At 44.2% G+C, this 22,089-nt stretch overlaps 1 protein-coding gene across 1 annotated transcript in view; it reads left to right on the plus strand.

Annotated features, from left to right (window-relative positions):
• Arid1b (AT-rich interaction domain 1B) overlaps window positions 1-22,089 on the plus strand; it is a 354,347-nt gene that overhangs the window by 263,767 nt on the left and 68,491 nt on the right. The window contains 1 exon segment of the mRNA XM_027401057.2: window positions 12,547-12,636. Coding sequence (XP_027256858.1) covers window positions 12,547-12,636 — 90 coding nt within the window.

The raw sequence follows: 22,089 nt of genomic DNA on the forward strand, positions 1-22,089 counted from the left end.
TAAGTAGCTGACACCTACAGTAAGCATTAATGGTGACTGCATGAGGCTGTGGCTCCCAGTGTGTACCTTCTCGTCCTCTGTGTCCTATTGGTCTTTGTCATGTATCCTCAAACTGTCACCTACATCAGAGGCTCCAGGTAACCCGAGCACAACTCATAGAGTTCTGAAGAGCTGGGTCCCCGAGAGCACAACCACTGTTCCACCCACAGCTGCCTTCCAGCCTGTACTAGATGGCTCCGCCCACCCGGAAGCACTGTTGCCCATTTCCTGTTTCACTGTACATCTCCCTTCTCTTCAAAAGCCATTGACTGAAGCACCAAACATGACACTATGAACTGGGACATCAGAACACATTACTGACATGTTTATCACCTTTACATGTGAGCAATGGGGTGTTAAGTAGACCCCAGAGGTCTTGGAAATTCAGTCAGTAGCTTGCAGTTGAGTTTCCCAAAGCAGCACAATGCTTTAACTCCCGCTTTCCTTTTATAAGTAGTTTTGGAGCTGGGAATGTAGCTCAGTTGGTTTAGTGTTTGCCTAGAAGGAGTAAAGCCCTGGGCTCCATCTCCAGCACCATGTAAACAGGGCATGGTAGTTCATGCTAGAAATCCCAACCCTTGGGATTCAACTTCAGTTCCCTTACAAATTGAAGGCTAGTCTAGATTACCATGCCTCAAAAACAAATAACTAGCTCATTCAAATGTTTGTTCCCTAAACATGAAAACCTGAGTTTGGACCCCAGGACCCATGTAAAAAGCTGAATGTGGTGGCACACACCTGTGATTCCAGCACTGTGGAGGCAGAGGCCGGTGGACCCCTGAAGCTGACTGGCCCACCGGCTTAGCTGAGTCAGTGTGCCCAAATTTTAGTGAGAGACCCTAACATAGTAAGGTAGGAAATACAAATCAGCCTCTGGTTTACTCCCGCACATGCGCATACACATGCACACATACCACAAGCTAACTCAATCTGTCAGTCAATGTACTTTTATGGCAAGTGTCCAGAAGTTTTAAGTTTTATCTTAAACTATTAGTGTAGTTACAAATGCAAAAAAAATTTAAGTTTTTCAGAAACTTGGTTAATTTTACCCATAAATTAACTCGATATTTAACAAAAGTTAATTCTATACTTAATAGAACAGAAACCGGGGTTTTAGTAATTTTTTATTATGTATATGCATGTAGCAGAGCACACATGCTTGGCAGGTGTGTGGAGGTCAGAGGATAACTTTGCAGAGTTGGTTCTTCCAATCTTAACCCAGTCAAGAACTCCAACTCAGATCACCAGACTTGCATGGCAAGTGCCTGTGCCTGAGGAGCCAGTTTGTCTCCCCAGTACTGTGTTTTAATCTGTTGGTCTCCTTACTGAGACTAGAGTGATCCCAAACTGTACAACTTTCCCTCCTGCCTGACTTATCCAGGAGCAGTGTCACCATGCCTATTGATTGAGTGTTGTGTTAAAACGTGGCCTCTTGTGCCTGCCACACCCCCCATTCATACTCTTGTGGTTTATGGGCTCTTGGATGTACAGTGGCTCTGAGCGCAAGCCCATCCTGCATGGCATTTTCATAGCTGCTCATTTTCACAAGCATAATTGTCACAAAGTGTTGGAACCCAGACTGAAGAGTGTTACAAGGAAGTGTGGAAGTGAGCACTGTGGAAGCAAGCACTGTGGAAGGGAGCACTGTAACTTTGACGAAAGACAGAGAGTACCTGGCTCCCACAGCACCTGTCTCCATCCTGCAATAGAGAGCCGGATGATGGGGAAGAAAGGAAGCAGGCAGGCACTCAACTAATCTTTCTCCTGGGGGTCCAGGTGGACAAATTGGCAACCCCATTCACAGTTTTTTTTTCCCCCTTGTCCCTTTTGTATCATAAGAACTCCTAATCGGATCCATGCTGCTACAACTGTGGTTAGTTATTAGCAGAATAAAGGCAGATTTCTTCAAAAGAACGGGTGGGGGAAGCAACTATACAAAATTGCAAGGTTGTTAGGGTCTTAACTGCACAGCAGTCGATTTCCCCCTTCTTCTGAATTACACGATGAATGCGAGCCTTTCTTTCATCTGTCACTATACCCGCTTCCTCACAAGGCAGCCAAATAGTAAGCTTCTCAAACATAAAGAAAGGAATCTCAGAAAGAGGAAAAATATTGAAGAGGAACAAGAATGGGTAAGAGGAGGGGGAAATTAGGTTTTGTTTCTACTAATTTGTCCTGGTGAGAGAAATATAAACTGCCTGCTCTATTTGCCACCCCCACCCCCATCAAAGCAAGGATTAGAGCAGATTCAGTGGGCGGCGCTTCTGCATTTTATGTTTGCAGTTGTTCCTGAGTCAGGCTTGGGGCCTCCCACTTTTACATAGACATCAGGATGCTGCCTTCCTGGGTGAGCAGTATTATATCCAAACACATTATTGGCTGTTGCCACCAATGCTCTTTTCCAAATGCATACTTTGAGTTGTACCCCAAGCTTGAAGGCTTTTAAAAAGGATGTATTTTGATGAGCAAACAGTCAGATTTTCAGTATGATAGTTTAGTCATTTGAATAAGGACTATCTCTCAAACTGACTCCCCAAGATAGACGGGGCCCCTGTTGTGCCTGCTCATCCCACCCCCCTCCAGTTGATGTCATCACACTTGGCGTTACCAAGGAATCCAATGAGCTTGCCTCTGCATTTGACCTTTCTTTAATGTTTTGTTCTCCGGACACACTCTTCATTCTTTCACCAGTTACTGAGAGAAGAGCACAGAAACTGAACAGAGCTGACCTGCCAAGTACTCCGCCAGGGTGAGCCTCAGTGCCTCTGCCTGTCAGCAGGAGATGCTGCCCTGAAAGCTGGCCTCTGTGGAAGCTGAGGCATCTCCTGCCCTGAAGCCCGGGGCACGAAGCAATGGTTCGGACTCATGTGAAGGCCTGCCATGGGAAATGCTCTCAGATTTGGTCTGTCTTTAGTCAGAGCATGAAGTGACATGAGCAGTCAAATCGGCAGCCCATGTTTGGCCTTCTAGTCTCAGGTTGAGTTTACCTCATACCTTGCAAGACCTTCATAGTTTCTGTACCTCAGAATCTCTGTATAAATTTGTCTACAAGGCAGGGCTCTCATAAGCATCAGATGACCAACTGTTAAGCTGACTTCATGTTACAAATGTAAAGTGTACTTCAATTAATAAGTTAAAAGGTATCAGGCTGCAAGGACAGCTCAGTGGGTGAAGGCACTTGCTGCCTAACCTGGTGACCCAAGCTCAGTCCAACTGAGCCACACAATGTAGACAGAGAATCAACTCCTGCAAGTTGTCTTCCGACTGCCACAAGTGCATTGTGGCACCTGTGTGCCCCCTACCAACCCAGGCACACAAAATAAATAAAACGTGAATTTCTTTAAAGGTGGTAATAGGAAAAATTCTGGTTTGAATCTAGAAGGTCAGGTGAATAATGGTATGTTATTACAATTTTGGTTTTCAATTAAGAAAAATAATACCACAAATCACAATGCAGGTGTTTATGGGACTCCAGCAAGAGGCTGAGTTCTTAGAGAGTATGTGTGCATCAGGTTTGCTGCTGCTTGCTGTCTGCCAGCTGATGGGGCTTTGTATCCAGGCAGCCTTCGATCTGTAAGAGCTACAGTTATGCAGCAGCTCAGAAGAGTGGGTTTCTTCCCTTCTCACTGCTGTGACTGGAAACTCACCAACCTTAAATGCGCAGTTTTCAGATTTTGGAAGGCCGGCATAAGTAGTCAGTATGGGAAACAAAGGAGGCTGAAGGATGGAGACTGGCTACAGTTTTATGCAAGACATCCATTCTCCCCTTTACAGTTTACCTATTATATATGACTTTGGGCAGAAGAAATGCAGACAGCAAGAAAGGTCAGTTGAGATGGCTCGGCAGACAAAAGCCCAGGCCTGATGGCCTGAATCTGATCCCAGAGCCCACATGGTGGAGAGAACCAATTCCCGAAAGTTGCCCTCTGACATCCATCCATGCATCCTTACACACACACACACACACACACACACACACACACACACACACACACACACACACACACACACGGAGGGAGGAGGAGTAAAGCAAGAGCAATGTCCAGATAAAGGTTTATAAATTCTAAGATAAACATGTAGTAGTTAGGTTTGATGTGTAAAGTGTTTAAACAAAACATCCAGATAACAAAGTCAGAGTATTCTTAATGATTTTCTACTAGTAATCAAGAAGGTTGTTTTTCTAATATCTAAAATGATATATAAATCACAATAACCTGGGCAGTTTTGTTAGCTAGTCACCTCTGAGGTTCTTAGCACACATGGGTTCTCAGTGACAAACACTTGAATTCTGTTAACAAACTCCTGGGACCTGGAGAGTAGAAGCAGAGAGCCAACTCTGCAACTTGCCCTTTGACTTCCAGACATGAGTCATGGAATGTGTGTGGTATACATACACTCACATACACGCAAACACACACATATATACATATATGCAAGCATATATACACACACTCACATGTATACACAAACACATATATAATGTATACGTATACACAAACATACATACATACATTCACCTCACACACATACACACCCTATACACCATTCTCTCTCCTCCCTCCCTCCCTCCCTCCCTCCGCTCTCTCTCTCTCTCTCTCTCTCTCTCTCTCTCTCTCTCTCTCTCTCTCTCTCTCTCTCTCTCTCTCTCTCTCTCTCTCGTTTGTTTTCCCGAGGTCATGGTTCAGTTCTTCATCTCCCCAGCACATTTTATTTATCCCCAGTAGTTACTATGACAGCCTGATCACTGGGTCTGTCTTTCGTTGTCCAACACAACATTGGTCAGTATAACCTGTGCAATGGGATCTCATCAATAGTTTTTATTTTCTATTTTGTTTGATCTAAGAGCTGAGAAAATAATTAAGTTCTTAGACCTACCCTTGCTGTGATTACCAAGGAAAGTAGTGAGTCTGCCTGGCTTGCAGAGGTCTTAAACCAAGTTACTACGACTTCTGGGGAAAAGGGAACAAGCATCAATTAACCCCAGGGAGGCCATGAACAACAGACCAAAGAAACAATTCCACAAACTGTAGCTCAGTGAAGAAGTGAGCTTATTGAGGTGACTAAAAGCTTACCCCAGAATGTGTGAGGGCTCACAGAGGCTGGATCCCTGGGGCTCTGTTCACAGCTCACATGCAACTCCATGGAATAGTTCCCTTTCCCCCAGAAATCCTTTACTACTTTTATAACTGTGGGAAGGGGCCTTGTGACTCTCAGGACCCTTGCAGATCAGGAAGCATCATTAGCTCTCAGTCCTCCAAGACAGCTCGTGTCCTCTTTCCACCCACACAGCACACTGCTGTGTGTTTACACAGCCCCTGTGTTGACGTGGGAGGGTGTGTCGGGTTGTCTGCCACTGCCTGATGTTTACTGGCTTTCCTGCACAACTATCCCACCTGATTTCATGCGCATAGAGTCATGTATAAAGGGCCAGCTAACTACGCCTGTGGGGAGATTCCAGGGCATCACACAGTGTCATAAATAAAGTTCTATTTTTACCCTTTCTTGGATCATCAGTGGCTGCTTTTACACCATCCACAATCACTGGATTAAGTAGTTGTGGCAGTCAACATATGGTCTGCAAAGCCTAAAATATTTACTATCTGCCTGTTTATAAAAAAAAATAATAATAAGGTTGCCTAATCCTGATTTAGAATAACAAGATAAAATTACATGATTACTGTTAACTCATAAAAATCTAATTAGCTATTACTCTGAGTTTTCTTTCTGGAATAAGCAGTCATTTATTCATTCGTCAACAAATATGTATTGAATGCTTACTGTGTGTGTGGTTCTAGGGATGTAATAGAGAATGCAGCAAACACAGGTCTCTGATCTTGTAGGATTTGCACTATAATGAGACATGTCATATAGGGGCACAGAAGTAAATTGGAGACATATGAGTATTAATCCCAGTGTCCATTAGTGAGAAATGCTCAGTTGTACCGTCAGAGCCAAAATGTTCCACACCTTGCTGTTACACGTGCTGAGCTGCTGTAGTAATTGTTTTTCTTGCTGCTGTGACAAAATCCTTTACAAAAGTAACTTCAAGAGTGACAGGGTTATTCTGGCTCACAGATGGTTGTTCTCTGTCCTGGCTGGGAAGGCCTGGTGGCAACAGCATGAGGCAGCTGGTCACATGGTGTCCACAACCAGGAAGCAGAGAGATGACTGCCACTCTGCTCCTCTCCTCCCCTTTTTATTCAGTCCTAGACCCCGGCCCCTTGAATGGTGCCACCCACACTTAGGGTGGGGCTTCCCACTTCAATTCATCTAATTTAGAAAAGCCCTCATAGACACGCCCAGAGATTGGTTTCCATGGTGATCAGAATGAGCCACGTCAACATCACAGCCACGTAGACCTCTAAAGCACATGAACTAGATGCGTGCCACTTTGCCACTGTATACATATTAGCCAGTTTTCTCTAAAGTCTGTATCCTATTTATTCTACTAAAAATACTCATTTTATTGACTCTGGCCTGTTTTTAATTAGAAAATTTACCCTCAAAACGTAGTTAGTGTAGACTTAGAAAGGACATGGGGCACCAGAATCTAGTTGTATGTTAGCTAAGTGGCATGTATCCCACAAAATCTAGATGGTTCAATAGTAATGCTTACTAATATTATAGACCATGAAAATAAAATGTAAGGAGGAATGTGATCTTTAACAAAAATCCAATCCCCAATCATGACTTTAAAAAGGAAGAAGGAAATAGCAATCAATCTGGTGTTTCTGGTTGTGGTTATATTGTGGACAGCCTTGCAAGGCATTTCTATTTGGGATACAAATGACACAAGGATGACCACTTCCGTTAATATCACAACATACCAAAGATAGCAGCCAGTACAGTTAAACAAGAGAGTTCAGTTGAAGGCATAAAAACAAGTATAGAAAAAAATAAAGAATAAAGCTAACCCCCAGTGCAGGTAGTTTGATAGGGACTCAAAAATAGGCCAAATATATATGACAAATTAGTAAGTGAAATGACAGTGATAGTTTGTCAAATCATTAGAATATGGTTGGGCTTTTTTTTTTTAACCAATCATTTATTTGCATTGTATTTGTATTCCTGTTTGCCTGCATTTATGTAAGTATACCACATGTGTTCCTGGGGCCCACAGAGGGGAGAAGATGGCACCACACCACTGGAACTGTAGTTTATGGGCCACAGTGTGCATTTTAAACTTTGACTTTTTAAACTGTAGAAGCATCCCCCAGTGCCAAGGACAAGTGCTGCCAGTCATGGTGTACAAATGGATAGCAGCACTAATGCATTGTTTTATGTATGTCATTTAAGGAAGTTAACTGATGTAGACCAGTTTGGGTTTGTTACTGCTGGCAAGGTTGTGAGAAAGAAGGCTTAAATGTTCTCTGGTTTGGGACTGGAATTGAAGATATGTACCTAAGCTCATCATTATGCATACACATCAGCATATGGGTTCATGTGATATGCGGGCTAGGATGTGCCTCTGCCCACTGGGAGTGCTAGAAACATTAGTAAGTAGACCATTAACTGTGAGCCTCCCTGAAACCCAGAGCTAAGTCTTATAGCACTGCCACCAGAAACTGGAACCAGGACTTGTAAAAGTGGCCCGTGAATCCCAGACTGGTGCAAGATAAATCCAGGATGAGCCTGAAGCTCTGATGGCCCTAAAAATAAGGACGTATGCAATGGAAAGGGGGAGACCTGGAAGTGTAGCACAGGAACTAACAATCTGGAAGCCCTAGTTGGCGCGAATGTGCTTCCAGTTGTATTTGGATCACGGTACAGGTCACTTCCTGTTTATTGTGGAAATACATTAGCTTCCCATGGCTATGGCAAATCCATTGTGAGTTAACAAAAGAAAAGGTGGGTGTTGGACCTTAATTGGGAAGTTTAGGTATATGTTAATTGCCTGTTGTTTGGGGCCTAATGGGAACACAGGGTAAAAGATGGTTGCTCATTTGCTGGTGGCCAGGAAGTAAAAGAAAGAACAGAAGGCATACATCTTTAGGATTCCTTTATAGGCCATTATCCCAACAACCAAAGACCTTCCATTAGGCTCTACCTCTTATTGTCCAAACACTTCCTTGAGTCTGGGGAACATTCTAGGAGGATGCCTCAGTATTTACCATGGAATCCTAAGAACTAGAACTAGAGTGTCCCCAGAGCACACTGAAAAGCCAGGGACGTGGTAGCCCACCCGCAGTCACAGAGAAGGAAACAGACTGGATTCCAGAAGCAAGTTGGCTAGCTCAACAACTGAATCGATGAGCTCTGAGAGAGACTGTGCCTCAGGAGATAGGTGGAGAACAATCAAAGAAGATACCTGTGCCTACTTCTGTCTTCCACTACATGCACGTGCCAACTGTTTTCACTGAAAATAAAACATATAGTAATAAGTGAAGATCCTCAAGTGCTGAACAATTCCTACCCGTTCCTACGTCAGGTCACATCATGGACAAAGTCTGCTGTGGCGGTCAGGTTCATGCAGAGCCACCTCCCTTTTGATGGTGTCCCTGTCCAGAGACAGAACCCTTCGCTTTTGCCACATATGGCAACACTGCAGGAGGAACAGTCTGTCGCCCCTCCTGCCATGGTTCTTCCCTCGGTGAGCAAGAGGGTGATAGGAGGACATGACTTGCCTCAGGTTGAAGTCCACTTGACACACATGCAAGTCTAAGGGGAAATAGGGAGCTACTCGTAGCATATAGATACCATTGTGGTAAACCTCATAGGCAGGATTTTCTGATAGATGCTGAAATTAGCCGGTGAAAGTTTCGGGAGATGTGACACTTGGATCAGCCTCAAAGGGGAAATGAACACCCCCAAAAGTAAACATCAGCCAGATCAAGTAATCAATATGAACACCAGAAATGGAATGTGCCAGTGCCCCAGCTCCATGAAAGGGTGACCAGAGAAGGGTGTGGCATTTCCCACACATGTCTCAAATTGCATATCCTCATTTTCAGCAATGAAGATGTTTTACCCAAGTTCGACTGGGGAGCATCAGACAAAACAGTTCATTGGTACATTCCAAAGTGTCAAGATTATAAGGCATCAGGAAAGACTGGACTACACTGAGGGGACACTAGAGGGTGTGGCTAAAAGCAACATTGAATGACCCTAGAAGCAGGACATTTACTGGGAAAATTGACACATTCAAATAAAGTTTGTAGATAGATCCCTACATAACTTCGTTGTAGTTGCATAAAAAGCTGCATCCGTGAAGGGAGATAGGACTCTGCACATAAGATGGCACTGTACCGTTCTTGGTGTTTCAGCTAAACAGAAGTAGAAACTAAAGTAACCTACTGGTGCCTGACTTTAAATTGTCATATCGTTACACAAAAGTGTTTATGCCACTGTTAGTTAATAAAGACATAGGTGTAAATGTTGGGGTTCATTCTCATTTACAGTGGTGTCTAGTTGTATTTTCCAGTTGTGCTTATCACATTACAGATATAGATGAGGGCAAAACATGGGGCATAACAAAGGAAACAACCCCTTGGCTTAAATTATGGTAAAAATTGATTTATGGAGGTTGGAGTTCCTTCTAAGGTTGATTTCTTTACCTTACATGACTGTCCTCCTTTGAAATAATTAGTAAACAGTGAAATTGTTTTTACTTAGAATTAGCATATATAGAACCCCACAGATTTGAAGGTATTTACTTAATTCAGTTCACCAAAAGGATCTGGATTTCCTGCTGTGGACTGTGGACACCGGGAGTTCTCCTGTGTTACATTTCACATGTATGTTTTCTGGACCATCTGCTGTAACAGTATTTATCTCTGCATGTACGCAGGATGCTATTCCCAAGTGATCAGTTACATAATAGTTTTAGAAGAGGCTAAGTAGAGAGGGGGAAAGTGGGGAAATTGAAACAACTTGGATTTATTCAACATAAAACAGCTGTTTATTTTCTTAAGAGGGTAAATTTCATGTGTGCATTCTTCATTGCTTTGAAGGGACATCACCCTTACATTGTACCAGGTAGCCCACAGCAGTGGTTGGCAGTGGCAGCATTGTATGCATGATGGGATGGGTTTCTTGCAGCCTTTTTATTTTTGCTTGGTGCATTGTATGGGAGAGCAGTGCCTCGGGCGTTCACAGTGGAAGCCATACTGCCCTGTATTGACATAGAATTGCTGTTTGTTTTCTCCATGTGAGCCTAGGTATCCAGCCTGTCATGCAGAAGCAAGCATTAGAATGTAAGCACTTACTGTCTTGCGGCAACTGGTTCCCCAGTGACTCTTTTAAAAATCTGAGTTTGTCTGCAGAGTGCTTTAAATTTCTAAATGGACTATAGATTGGGGCCATGGGGCATTTCATTTCATAGGAAACATATAACCCACAGTGGCTACAAAGCAGTTTTTGTAGATCTATAGCCACATCAATGCCCAGTGTTTGCCCTTGGAGTTGTTTTAGACCAGAACGTTAAATGTTTTTACTGTACAGGTAATTATTTGGTATTAATATTAGGTTACTATAGATACCTAAGATGAAGCCAGTTGGAGCACACTGTGCTATTAGTCAGGCCTTCTTTGCTATTGGCTGAGAGTACCTGTAAGGGCTCCTCATTGCTCAAGGTATCGTGAGTGTGACAGAGGAACACTTGGAAATATATACCTGAGGATTGTTTAACAGTCATGCTTTCATAGCTATTGCCTTCCCCTTGCCGTGGAAATCATCTGCCTTCCTTTTGTTGTCCTGTGCAAGCATTATTATTAGAGTCCTCATGAGTGGCCATCCCCAGAGACTTAAGTGCTAAGATGCATGTATGTGTGTCACACAACCTCAGTGGGTTGACTACTTGGTGGCGATCTTGAAGCCATTAGTTTCCATTTCTATTCAGCTGTGATTCTTGTCGGCAATGTATTTAGCTATGGGAGAACAGAGCCTGTGGAATCCAAGTAGTTAGCATAAGATGCCATGGTCACATGGCAGGCATGTGGGGACATTACATGTGTGTTTGAGGTGTCTCTTTTACGTTCTTTGTAACTGAGAGAGAAGGTAGAGCATAAAGCAGCAGTACCCTCATGCCATGAGTGCTTGGGCCTGGAGGGTAGGGTTAAATTCAATACTTTTTAATCCACCCATATCATAAGTCTTAGAAATGTGTCTAAACCTCTGGGCCAGGAAGTGAGTTAACACTGTCAAGTACCTTGGATGATACTTAATTTCAGAGTTTGCCTCAAGCCTCAGCATCTCTCTTTTATCAATAAAATAAGTGTCTTTTTCTTTATTTTGTATTCTGTAATCATGAGTTATTGTATATTCTTCATGCTAAGGATGGTATTTAAGGAATGAAAAGACATGATTCTCACCTCAAGAAATTTATAAGGGAAGAAACAATAGAATGAGCATTAAACAACTGTGAAGTAAATAGATGCTGTTGCTGCATCAGTAACACAAACATGTTGCAGGGCAGTGCCCCTCTTCAGTGTGGATGCACCTCCTGCTTGGTGACTTTAGTGGAGGCCTTCTAAGTTCAGGGTGAACCTCTGATTGCTTATTAGAAATCAATGTTACTGTATTGATTGGATGCCACAGGTGAGTGAATGCCAGCCGATTCTCATTTCTGTCCTGTGGGGATGAGTTCAGACTCAAGCACTAGGTTTGGCTGGCCATCTTGGGTTTGTGGAATGTGGTGAAGGGTGTTTAGTGTGTTGGATTGCAGCCACTGCTGCTTCCTCCATGAGTTTGATAAGTCCTTCTGCAGTAGATTCTTGGATTTTGTATTTTTAAGCAGGTTTTTAGTAAATATCTCTGTCTTTTCTTCTTTATTTTATATGTAAAAAGATGAAATTTTATACTTTTTGAGCTCTGTACTTTTTGTGATCATAAAAGTGAATTGTTAATTTTGTTCAAATGACTGCAGAACCTGGAAAAGCTGTAGTTGCTATTGATGCATAACATACTGCCATTATTGGTCTTTTTATATAAATATAAATATATATGCATATATAATTTGAATTTTTGGAAACTTTAGCTGTGCTGTCAACTTTGGAAAAAAGTATCCCAGTTTACTGTGTTGAGTTGGCATTGTACAAAAAGTAACAGCCATATTGGTCTAGAAATGTTGAACTTAATTTTTTTTTCCATTTGTACAGTGGTAACGCACTGTATTAACTATGTAAGGTCTTAAAAAAAAAAAAAAAAAAAGAAGGGATCTTAAGAGCCCATCCCATGTGAAGGGATGCTCTCTTGACCTGGACACATGGGGAAGGGCCCAGGCCTAGCCCAGGATGATGTGATAGACTTTGGGGAGCCCCTTTTGAGGGCCTTACCCTGCCTGGGGAGTGGAGGGGGCATGGCTAGGGGCAGGTGGGATGTTGAGAGGGAGAAGGGATTGACATGTGAAGCAAGCTTGTTCCTAATTTGAACTAATAAAAGAATAAAAGAGAAAAAACAAACAAACAAAAAGAAAAAAACAAAAAAGTGAATTGTTAAATGTATCTTGGTTTTTGTGGTTGCAGTATTAATCCAAAATATAAATCCTTGTTTCCCCCCTGTGTTTTACAGGCAGCCAGATGCCTCCCCAACCACCAGGGAGCCAGTCAGAATCCAGTTCCCATCCTGCCTTGAGCCAGTCACCAATGCCACAGGAAAGAGGTGAGTCTCAGGCCATACCCACACAGATAGTGTTTCCTATCAAGTGAACATCAGCTTTTGTGTAACAGCAATCATGAAGAGGAAGGAGTCTTTTTTGTAGATTGGGTGGCAATTGGCAGAGGGTGACTCAAGGCCCAAAGAACATGGTCTTATACAATAATGTGTGTGTGTGTGTGAGAGAGAGAGAGAGAGAGAGAGAGAGAGAGAGAGAGAGAGAGAGAGAGAGAGAGAGAGAGAGTGTGTGTGTGTGTGTGTGTATGTGTGTGTGTGTGTGTGTGTGTGTGTGTGTGTGTGGCTTTGCTGGGGGCTGTGCGTCACTCCATGGTGTGTTCATGATGCCTGGTGTCCCTTAGGCTTATCCCTCAGTCCTCTTGTCCTAAGTTGCTGCTGGGGCAGAGGGAAGGGAAAGGCAGTTTTAATGCGGATTAGTATAAAGAAGAGGTGCACATCACTGCTGGGGCCAGGAATGATTTTAACCCAGTTGGTATGGACCACTTCTGCTTGTGGATCAGATGTATTACCGTTTCCACACAGGCACACTTAGAGACAGAAGTTTCTGGGTGCTGGTGTGCCTGAATACTCCTGGGAGATTTGTAGAGATGGCTTTGAAACTTCATTGTGTGGGGGAGTCATGTGCACATTGTGAATCCCATTGCAGGGTCTGCCCCAGATTTCTTATCAGAAGGTTAGGGTGGCACAGTTAGGCATCATTGTTGACAAGCTCTCAGCTGGTGCCAGTGCTGACAGGGTACAGAAGGATTATAGTTCATTGGTCCTGACTTGTATCTTGGGTGTGTAGTTGGGCCAGTGATGTGGCAGTAAGAGGAGTCTTTCCTGCATTGGGCATCTATTCACTCAGGCCAGTGCTGAGCAGGACATAGGTAACCTATTGTTTGGAGGTCCTAAAATGCTAAGTACAGCATACTAACTAGCAGCCCCTCAAACAGCATTTCCCCAGCCCTTAAAACTGGTAAGATTTGAAAACGTAGAAACACAAGCATGACATCTTGGAGGGAGCCTAGTTAAACCAATTTGCAGGGCAGAATGTAGGCATTTCCCTGCTTTGTTGTGTTTGTCCAGTTTTCCCTGTTACCTTCAGTGTGGTTTGATTAATACACTGGATACCTGACAATCCGGGCCATTACAGCAACCATTTCCTTCATACAGCAAATTAATAATTAATTGTATGAGTTGCTAGATCTAAAATGTTTTTATTCCCTAAGCCTCCTTCTCTGAAAGAGCTTTGGAAGCATGGCTAGACAGCTTCCAGAAAAGCAGAACTTCCTTTTTTAAAAGTAGCTATTAAGTTAAGCAATGGACTGACATAATTTTCCTTTAAAAGTAGGTAAAAGGGATTAAAAGAAAATAAGTTTATTTGTTAAAATTTAAGAAGAATTGTTTGTTCCTAGTAACATTTAATAAAATTTTTAAAAAGTGGTGTTTTACATATTTGATAGCTAGAATCTATTTTCATAATGTCTTTCTTCAAAACCACAGATTTGGGTTAGACCAGATAGGAACATGGCTTCTCGACTGCTTGGGGTTGAAATAAGCAAGTTGAGTGGTTTCCTTTTACATTTGTTTTAGTGAGATGAAGGTGAAGTAGTGAGATTCCACATTGTGCTTCCTTGTATGCATACTGGAGACATGCTTTCTTTCAGGTCCAGGACTGTATAAACACTTCCCTGAACATAGGCCCACAAAAAAGGGTGTGGTGCTCCTTTCTGAGGCCTACCCCAAATCCCCGTGGTACAATTGGGACAGCACCAGGGTCCTGGAGCCAAGTCCCTCCAGGATCAAGAGGTTGAATGAACTCTTAGATTTTTTTTTTTAATTTCATTAATGTAATCAATGATCTTATGGTAACTAAGTACAGTACATATATGTTTAGTTTTCCCTAGGGATGTTTCTCATAGAATAGCATATTCTTGAACCATTCCAAGTGCCTGGTACAGTTCTCATCCCTTACATTCTAAGTACATTCTTATTTTAAGACCTTACATATTTAATACAGTGTGTTACCTTCTGCTTGGCCCTTATGCTCTTCCTCAATAAACAACCTGCCCGGATTAAAAGAGGTCACAGATGCCAAGGTCCCACCTGGGTCTGCACAACTTTGGTATCTGCAGGCCTTTATGATGCCCACAAACCCTGAAGGATGAGTTTCTAACTTCTTCCATCTCTACTCCTTCCTGACGCCTGGTGGCTCTGTCAAAGGGCATAGGTCATGAAGACCTTTCCCCACGTTGTACTTAGATGACAGCTTTGTATTTTCCTGTTATAGAAGAAAGGTGTTGGTGCCCACACACAGATGTCACAACATAGGTTCCAGAAAGGATAGAAAAACTTTGGTGTTGATTGACCTCTCTATTCACTTCTGCGGTGGTGGTGGTGGTTATCAACCTGTGGGTTTCGACCCCTTAGGGGTCAAATGACGTTTTCACAGTGATTGCATATGAGATATTTACATCATGATTAAGAATAGTAGCAAAATTGCAATTATGAAGTAGCAGGGAAATCATTTGATGCTTGGGGTCAGCACACCATGAGGAACTGTATTAAAGGGTCAAAGCGTTGGGGAGGCTGAGAACACTGCTCTGTGGTGTCCTTTCTACAGTTTCACCTATTTCCAACTTAAAACTCATTGATACTTCACTGCTGAAGTTTTAATAGCTGAATAATTTTTTTTAAAAAAGGTTAAAACTTGGGTTTGTTATCTGCAATAACATGCATTTGTCAGCTTTTGTTAGTTTGACAAAGACCTGATGTAAGTAATGTGACAGGCGGAAAGATTTGTTTGGGTTTGGGGTTTCCAAAGTTGTAGTCCAAGATCAGCTGGCTCCATTGATTGGGGCACCGAGGAGAGGGCACAGTGGAGCAGTTACTCACCCCAGACACCTGGGAAGCACAGAGAGGTAGGACAGGGTCAGGGCACAACAGTCCCTCCACAGACAGGCTCCCAGTAACCGGCTTCCTCCAGCCAAGCCCACTTCCCTCCTCCTCCTCAGTTCCCATCACCTCCCAACACTACCATCAAACTATGAATCTGTCCATGGATAAGTTATTAATTAGCTCCGAGCCTTCATGATCCAATCACTTAATCCATGACTGAATCTACTTTGGGAGCCAAGACTTCAACAGGAGCTTTTGGGGGACATGTCTTACTTAAACTGTAACAACACATCTGTTACTGGTTCTTGTTTTAAACCTTTCTGTGGAATCCATGTAGCACTGTGCACATTTGCAGTCGTCTGGCAGAAGGCATAGAGTGCTGGAGACCTGCAGCAAAGAAGTTTAGGCCGATGTGGCCTCATTTCATTTCCTTATTTTGAGTGTGTACATCTTAAACTTCCTAAAGAGCAGTGTGAGGCTTATTAATGTGTGGCCCGTTTCTCAGGAGGACTTGGACAGAATATAGAACAGTCATCTGAATAGATAAATAAGCATAATAAGTACTAACACTAAAGTGATCACATTTTTAACCCCTAAAACACGTTAAGCCTAATGAAACTAGCAAATGCCCTTCTGGCTTATTGGATCAGCAATTAGGTGAAAACATTGAGGGAAGCCTTATTTATTTGGACAGATGTAGAGAGGTCAGAATTAATTTTTTGCAAGCCTTTTAATTGAATTCCCTTTTAATTTTCACAGTGGTATCTAGTTAAATATTCATGTTGATGCTGGTGATTTTCTGAAGGACTACACTATCACTGGATTCGCAAAACCAACACGGCTTGTTTAACCCTTTTCATCTCTCGTGCCAGCAGGGACTTCCTGAGCATAATCCCACAGTATTTGAATAATTAGAAGGTAGTAATGAGGATTTAATTAGTCCTTGAGATAGGTTGGAACAGAACCCCTAAGAACTTTCCCTCTCGGACACGGATCGCAGGCAGAGTTGATGGTGCCTCCGGCTGTGATGTGCTAGAAAGTGTGTTCTGTGACTTGAGGCAGTTCTTTGTGCCTTTGTGTGAGCATCAGATCGACACAGGAGACATCCTGGATGAAGTCTTCCAGAGCCCTTGAGCAGCTGCCCCAGCCTTCATCTTCTCTCCATGCCGACCTACATAAAGATCTCGTTTTCTTCTCCCTGTTCAGAGAGACGAGTTGCCATAGCAGCCTGAGTGCTAGCCATGCCTAACTAAGGACCACTCATGCTGTAACAGATACCAGCATCAGCTGAGTCAAATCAGTACAACTGAGAGAAAAGCAGTGACAAAGTGTGACATTTTTAAAAATTTCAAGTCTTTGATGTGGTCAGACATCATAGAGTCTTTGGCTGTTGTTTGTCAGCAGGATCACACAAAAAGAAACTTGTCCCTGGAATCTAATCTTCACAATGACATTTCTCAGTAACTGCATTCTAGTAATAAAAGTACTCTGGTATCCAGGAAAGCATGTAACTGACCGGGTGTGGTATGCATTGAGACGCTTTTGTGGACTGCTACAAAAGGAGAGTCAGAACCTAGGCAGTTATGATCAGCCCTTTAGCGCTTAGCTGTCGTCCTCCCAGCCAGATATTTAGGTGTTTTTTTAGATTGGGTTACTAAGGTCCGTCATGATTGCTGCTACATTCTTCTATTCTTAGAGTGTTCCTCTACCAAATGTCAGTGCACATCAGCTTCTTTTCCAAGTGAGCAGAACTTCTCATCAAAACTTGAGTCATGCTGTGCGAAACAGACCTTTCTCATACTTCGGATGGATGTTGATATTTGTACACATTAAGACAAGATCTACCACCAAACTAGAAGCTTGGCAGTTTATCTCTGCTAACTGGTGGTGAGCCAGAGAGTTCTGGGAATCCAACTCTTTCCACCACCCTGGTAATAAGAGTGCAGGCATCTGCCAGCGCAGCACCCCCGGCTTCTTAAGTAGGTGCTAGAGATCCAGACTCAGGCCACCTAAGCCATCTCCCCAGCTCCTTTCTTGTATTCTCTGATACCATGGCATGGAAAGGAGATCTCTTGGAGTGAAAGGCTATTTTTTGCCTTTGATCCTAAACCAGAAAGCTAAATCACCCCCACTTGCACCCTGCTTTCCCTCTAAGTGGTCATGGGGTTCCAGTAGCTCTACCTTGTGCTAACTCCCCACATGAGCTGGCCAGCCAGTGTCTCCAGTACCTTCAGCAATCTGTAGCTCTTCTTACTGTCCCCAGCCTGCCCGTCCTCTCTGCTTTCTGTGCTGCATTCAGCGTTGGCCTTCTGGGAGACTTAGTCATGTCACTTCAGTGTCCTTCTGTGGGAGAACTGATGGGCTCAATTGAGACCCCTTCTCTGAGCAGACCTGTCCTCTGTTTCTGGTCTCTCCACACCGTCTCACAGCTTGCCACCACACTAGCCCTGTCTTGGAACCTCTGTGTACATAGACTGTTCTGTGAGCTCCTAGGATTTACTTGCCTGGCTCTCACTAACAGTCAGGTTCAGATCACTGACCTGTGTTTAGCTTCAGAGTCAGCGTTTGCCAGGTATGAGGTAAATGAAGAGGCCCCTGTATGCTGGGCCTACAGACCCCCATTGGTTGAATGCCACAAGCTGAGGCTGGCAGCCCCCTTGGCCACCCACAGGTGGGTAACACTGAAGTGTCATAAACTAGAGCTCCATTGGAGGCCAGGACTATGGCTTCCTGCACCTCAAATCCCAGTGTTTGATATCCCATGTGCAGACTCCTTTTCATCTGCAGACATTAAGGGACCTGAAGGTCTGGGTTTAGTTGCAAACTTTACCATTAATGATCTTGTGACCTTGGACATTTGGTGAAATCTCGAACATAGCATGAAGATCAGAACACCCTTTGAATACAATGTGCAGATAGAGAAGGCCTTGTGTCTGAAATGATAAGTGCAAGGCATTGATCATTAATAAGATGGGTGCCATGCAGGTAGCTCGAATGAGGTTAAAAGAGTTGAGGATACTATGGCCATACACTTGCTTGTGTTTTTCAGCACAGCAATGCACTCACCCTCGAGGCCCTCAGCTCTGAAGAAAACTTTTGCATTTTTGTAGAGAAAGGGTGACTGTTCCATCCCTGTCTACCAGCTGGGTAATCAGTCTGACCCTCCCCTGACTCTAATTTACCCAGTGATAGATGATGTCAGCTTGGATGTAAGTCAGCAGCTGAGAGCGAGTAGGGTGGCCAGGGGTGGCCTAGCGGCTGCTATGGGGCCTCTGTATGAAACTCTGCACTAGCAGGGGAAGGAGAAAGAGTGATTCTGCCAGTTAACCTAATGGCACAGCTGGTGCAACGCAGGGGGCCGGGTTAAAGCCTTGAATGGGTCATTAGTTTCCGTCTTCCTCAGAGCAGTTCATGTTGTGAAGAGAAGCCGGCAGGCAAATAAACACTGGCGATATTAAAATGTAAGGAGAATGCTTCTTACGATGGATTTTCTCTCCAGATGGGAATGTGACACCTATTTGTGAAGAGAAATAGCCATGTCTGCCTTTCTAGTTGAGACATTGTGCTGAGGTGGTGCAGTGTGTGACCACTAAGACACACTTGTGGTGTGGCATCTTCTATTTAGCTGGCTTTCAGAAACAAGGAATTCTGAGCGGTATTTTTTTTTTTTAGCAGATACCAGCATAAAAATAGATTGTCCCTGTGCCAAAGGACAAGCATGCTTGGGTTCTGGTGGATTCTGGATCCTTGTGTGTCTTGCAAGTGTCCCTGTGGCTCTCAGCAGCTTATACTGTGTCCTTTGGTGAGGCAGTTGAATAGAGTGTGACTGGGGCCAAACTCTGCTGTGTGAGCCTGGGGCTCTCCTTGGTTTCTAGAGCTCTGCTGTGTGAGGCTGGCACTGTTCTTGGTTTCCTTCCTGTAGAATGAACCATTGTTAGGTTTTTACCTGACCCCTTTTCTCCTACCAGCTTTGCAGAATTTGTCGTCACATGAATAAGACAACCATAGACAGTTGGAAGCCAAGACCCTAGTTAAAACCTCTTCCAGTTTAATTTTGGAGAGTCCCTGCCTTCACACATAAGATGACCCTGAGGAAAACCCTGGGAGATCTTGGTCTTCACACCTTCAAAAAATCCTAGCAGATGGTTAGCCACTGATGCCTGAGGTCCTGAGGTTAGCAGAGTTGCAGCCTATGCTCCTCACCTGGAGCATCGGTTAAGGCTCTTGAGAGGAATCATTCACTCTCCTCCCCTCTGCCTGTCACCCCCAACAGCCAATAAAGCTGTACACTTGAGTCATGGGCCACCCAGAGCTGGTCAGGACTTAGCTTGTCTGCTCCATATTGTGGCCCGCCAGTTATTTCTAGAACCAGCCATCTGGAAGGGTTTGTGCTTTCTGGATAGTGAAGTAAGTAAGGCAGGACACCCCGGAGCTCTGGTTAACTGTGGAAAGAGAACAACAGACAGGCCTTAACGCCATTTGCTTCCTAGGCAAGGGCCCAGACTGCAGGCCAGAGGTACCCGAGGACAGCATTCCACCTGGGGGAAGTAACCACTTCAGGCACTTAGAATGTAGTTTGCCTTCAATGGTGAGTAGTTTGTAGAGGAACCTGGCAAAGAGATACATTTGCCTGTGTCTAGTCCTGTGGCAGGAGGTAAATGGCGGGTTATATGTAAATGCCTGACTAATAATAGCTATCTGTTTCATCTCCACATCTCATCTCATCTCCTTCTAAGGTAGGGACCGTTGTCAGAAAGGGCAGCAGGCTGACTCCTGTGTGCATACTCCACATTCTGACCTGGATTTTCTGACCAGAGCCTGTGATCTTCCTGGCTGCAGGCACAGGAATCCACTGGCAGACATTAGGTGGTGGCGTAGCTGTACTCTCTGCTCCACACACCCGACACTGCCTGGACAGATGAGAGAAGAGAGTTAAAGCCTCAGGTGCTCAGAGTCTGTGGGAGAGAGCCAGTTATACGAACATCACCATGTCAGCATGCTGGCTGCTCCGGCACAGAGGACATGCGTGCTCCTGACCATGCATTCAAAACACCAAGGCCAAGGGTGGTGAAGGGGGAGCATGAGGGTGGAAGTCCCTGAAAGTGTCTCAAGGTCCTCAAAGGAAGGTACCAAGCAGAGTTTTGTTTCTCTAACGGTTTCTCTTCCTGTCTGACTGCAGGTTGAACATAATAGGGAGAAAACTTGTGTTGTGAGCTAGAGCGTACATGAATAAATAAAACACATGCACATGTTCTGCATACACCTCAGATGGCATAAAATGTCTCTTGCAAGCAAAGGGACCTCTGCAGGCCACCAACCTCAGCTTGTTTTGAACTGTAAATAAACTACTAATGAGGCCGTCTCCATGGATGCTCATGAGGTGTCAAAGGTTGTTGCATCAGGGAACAGCAGTTTGCCTGGAACATAAGACTGGACACACAGATACTTGTGGGTCTGATAAGCTCATAGCACCTGGGTGACAGAATCAGGGAGTGCCACAACAGGACAGAGCAGAGCTTAGGTGGAAAAGAATGTGTGCAGGGCTCCTAAGCCTGGTCACTCATCCTGTGGAGAAATCAAGAGTTTGTGAACTAGCACTGGTGACTAGTCCCTAAAGACAGGCGAGAAAACAGGTTGGAGTATACCTGAAGGCATCCACCATTTACACAACCAAAGTTCTCTCATTCACAGAGGAAAGGGGGTGGGCATGGTTGTGAGAGCTTGAGGCAGGGGTGCAGGGAGTGGGGTGGAAAGAAGCCCCAGATGTTCCCTCCTTATGGCAGTGGTCTGTTGTTAGGAGTCAGGAGCTGGGAGAGTTTGGAGAAAGGTGTAAGTGCTCAACTAACCATGGAAAAGAAATGACCACATAGGCCCTAGTGACCTCTGAGGTCAGTAGAGCACACTGAGTGCAGGATGCCAAGCTTCCAAGGTCACTCCAGAGTCACACGTCTCAAGCAGATTTGCCTCTCCAGCCTGGCTTCAATAGGACTGTGAGGAAGGGAGGCCTCCCCTCCCCTGTACTTCCTTCCCTGCTCTCCCTCCCCTGACCCCCCTGACCTCCCCACCTCCCATAGCACCCCTGCCCTGCTCTCAATGCACTCCTTTCCCATTGTCTGTGAATGTCTCTCCCACTAGAGAAGCCCTGTTCCTTTGGGCTGGACACTGTTTGGCCCAATCTACCTTCTTAGCACCATGGACCATGCCAAGTACCTGACACTTAATACATTATTTACAAAGGAAAGTGATTGTTAGCCAGGACTTTTAATACTATATGAAATTCAAGGGGTTTGGGAAATAGGTGGCCCAGTAGCTCAGGTAATTGCTGTGCAAGAGTGAGGACCACAGCTTAGATCTCCAGAACCCATGTAACTATAATTGCCACATGAGTATAGTGGCCTCTCTGTAATTCCAGACTCTGAAGTCAGAGACAAGGAATCCCCAGAGCAAAGCTGGCTAGTGAGCATAGCCTTTTCAGTGAGCTCTGAGTTTGACAGGGACTTGCATGGGTCCCAGGCCTCAACAGGCTCACACACCCACAGATATGCACATTCACACACTTGC

The sequence above is a fragment of the Cricetulus griseus genome, chromosome 2, assembly GCF_003668045.3.
Source record: "Cricetulus griseus strain 17A/GY chromosome 2, alternate assembly CriGri-PICRH-1.0, whole genome shotgun sequence".
Lineage (NCBI taxonomy): Eukaryota > Metazoa > Chordata > Mammalia > Rodentia > Cricetidae > Cricetulus > Cricetulus griseus.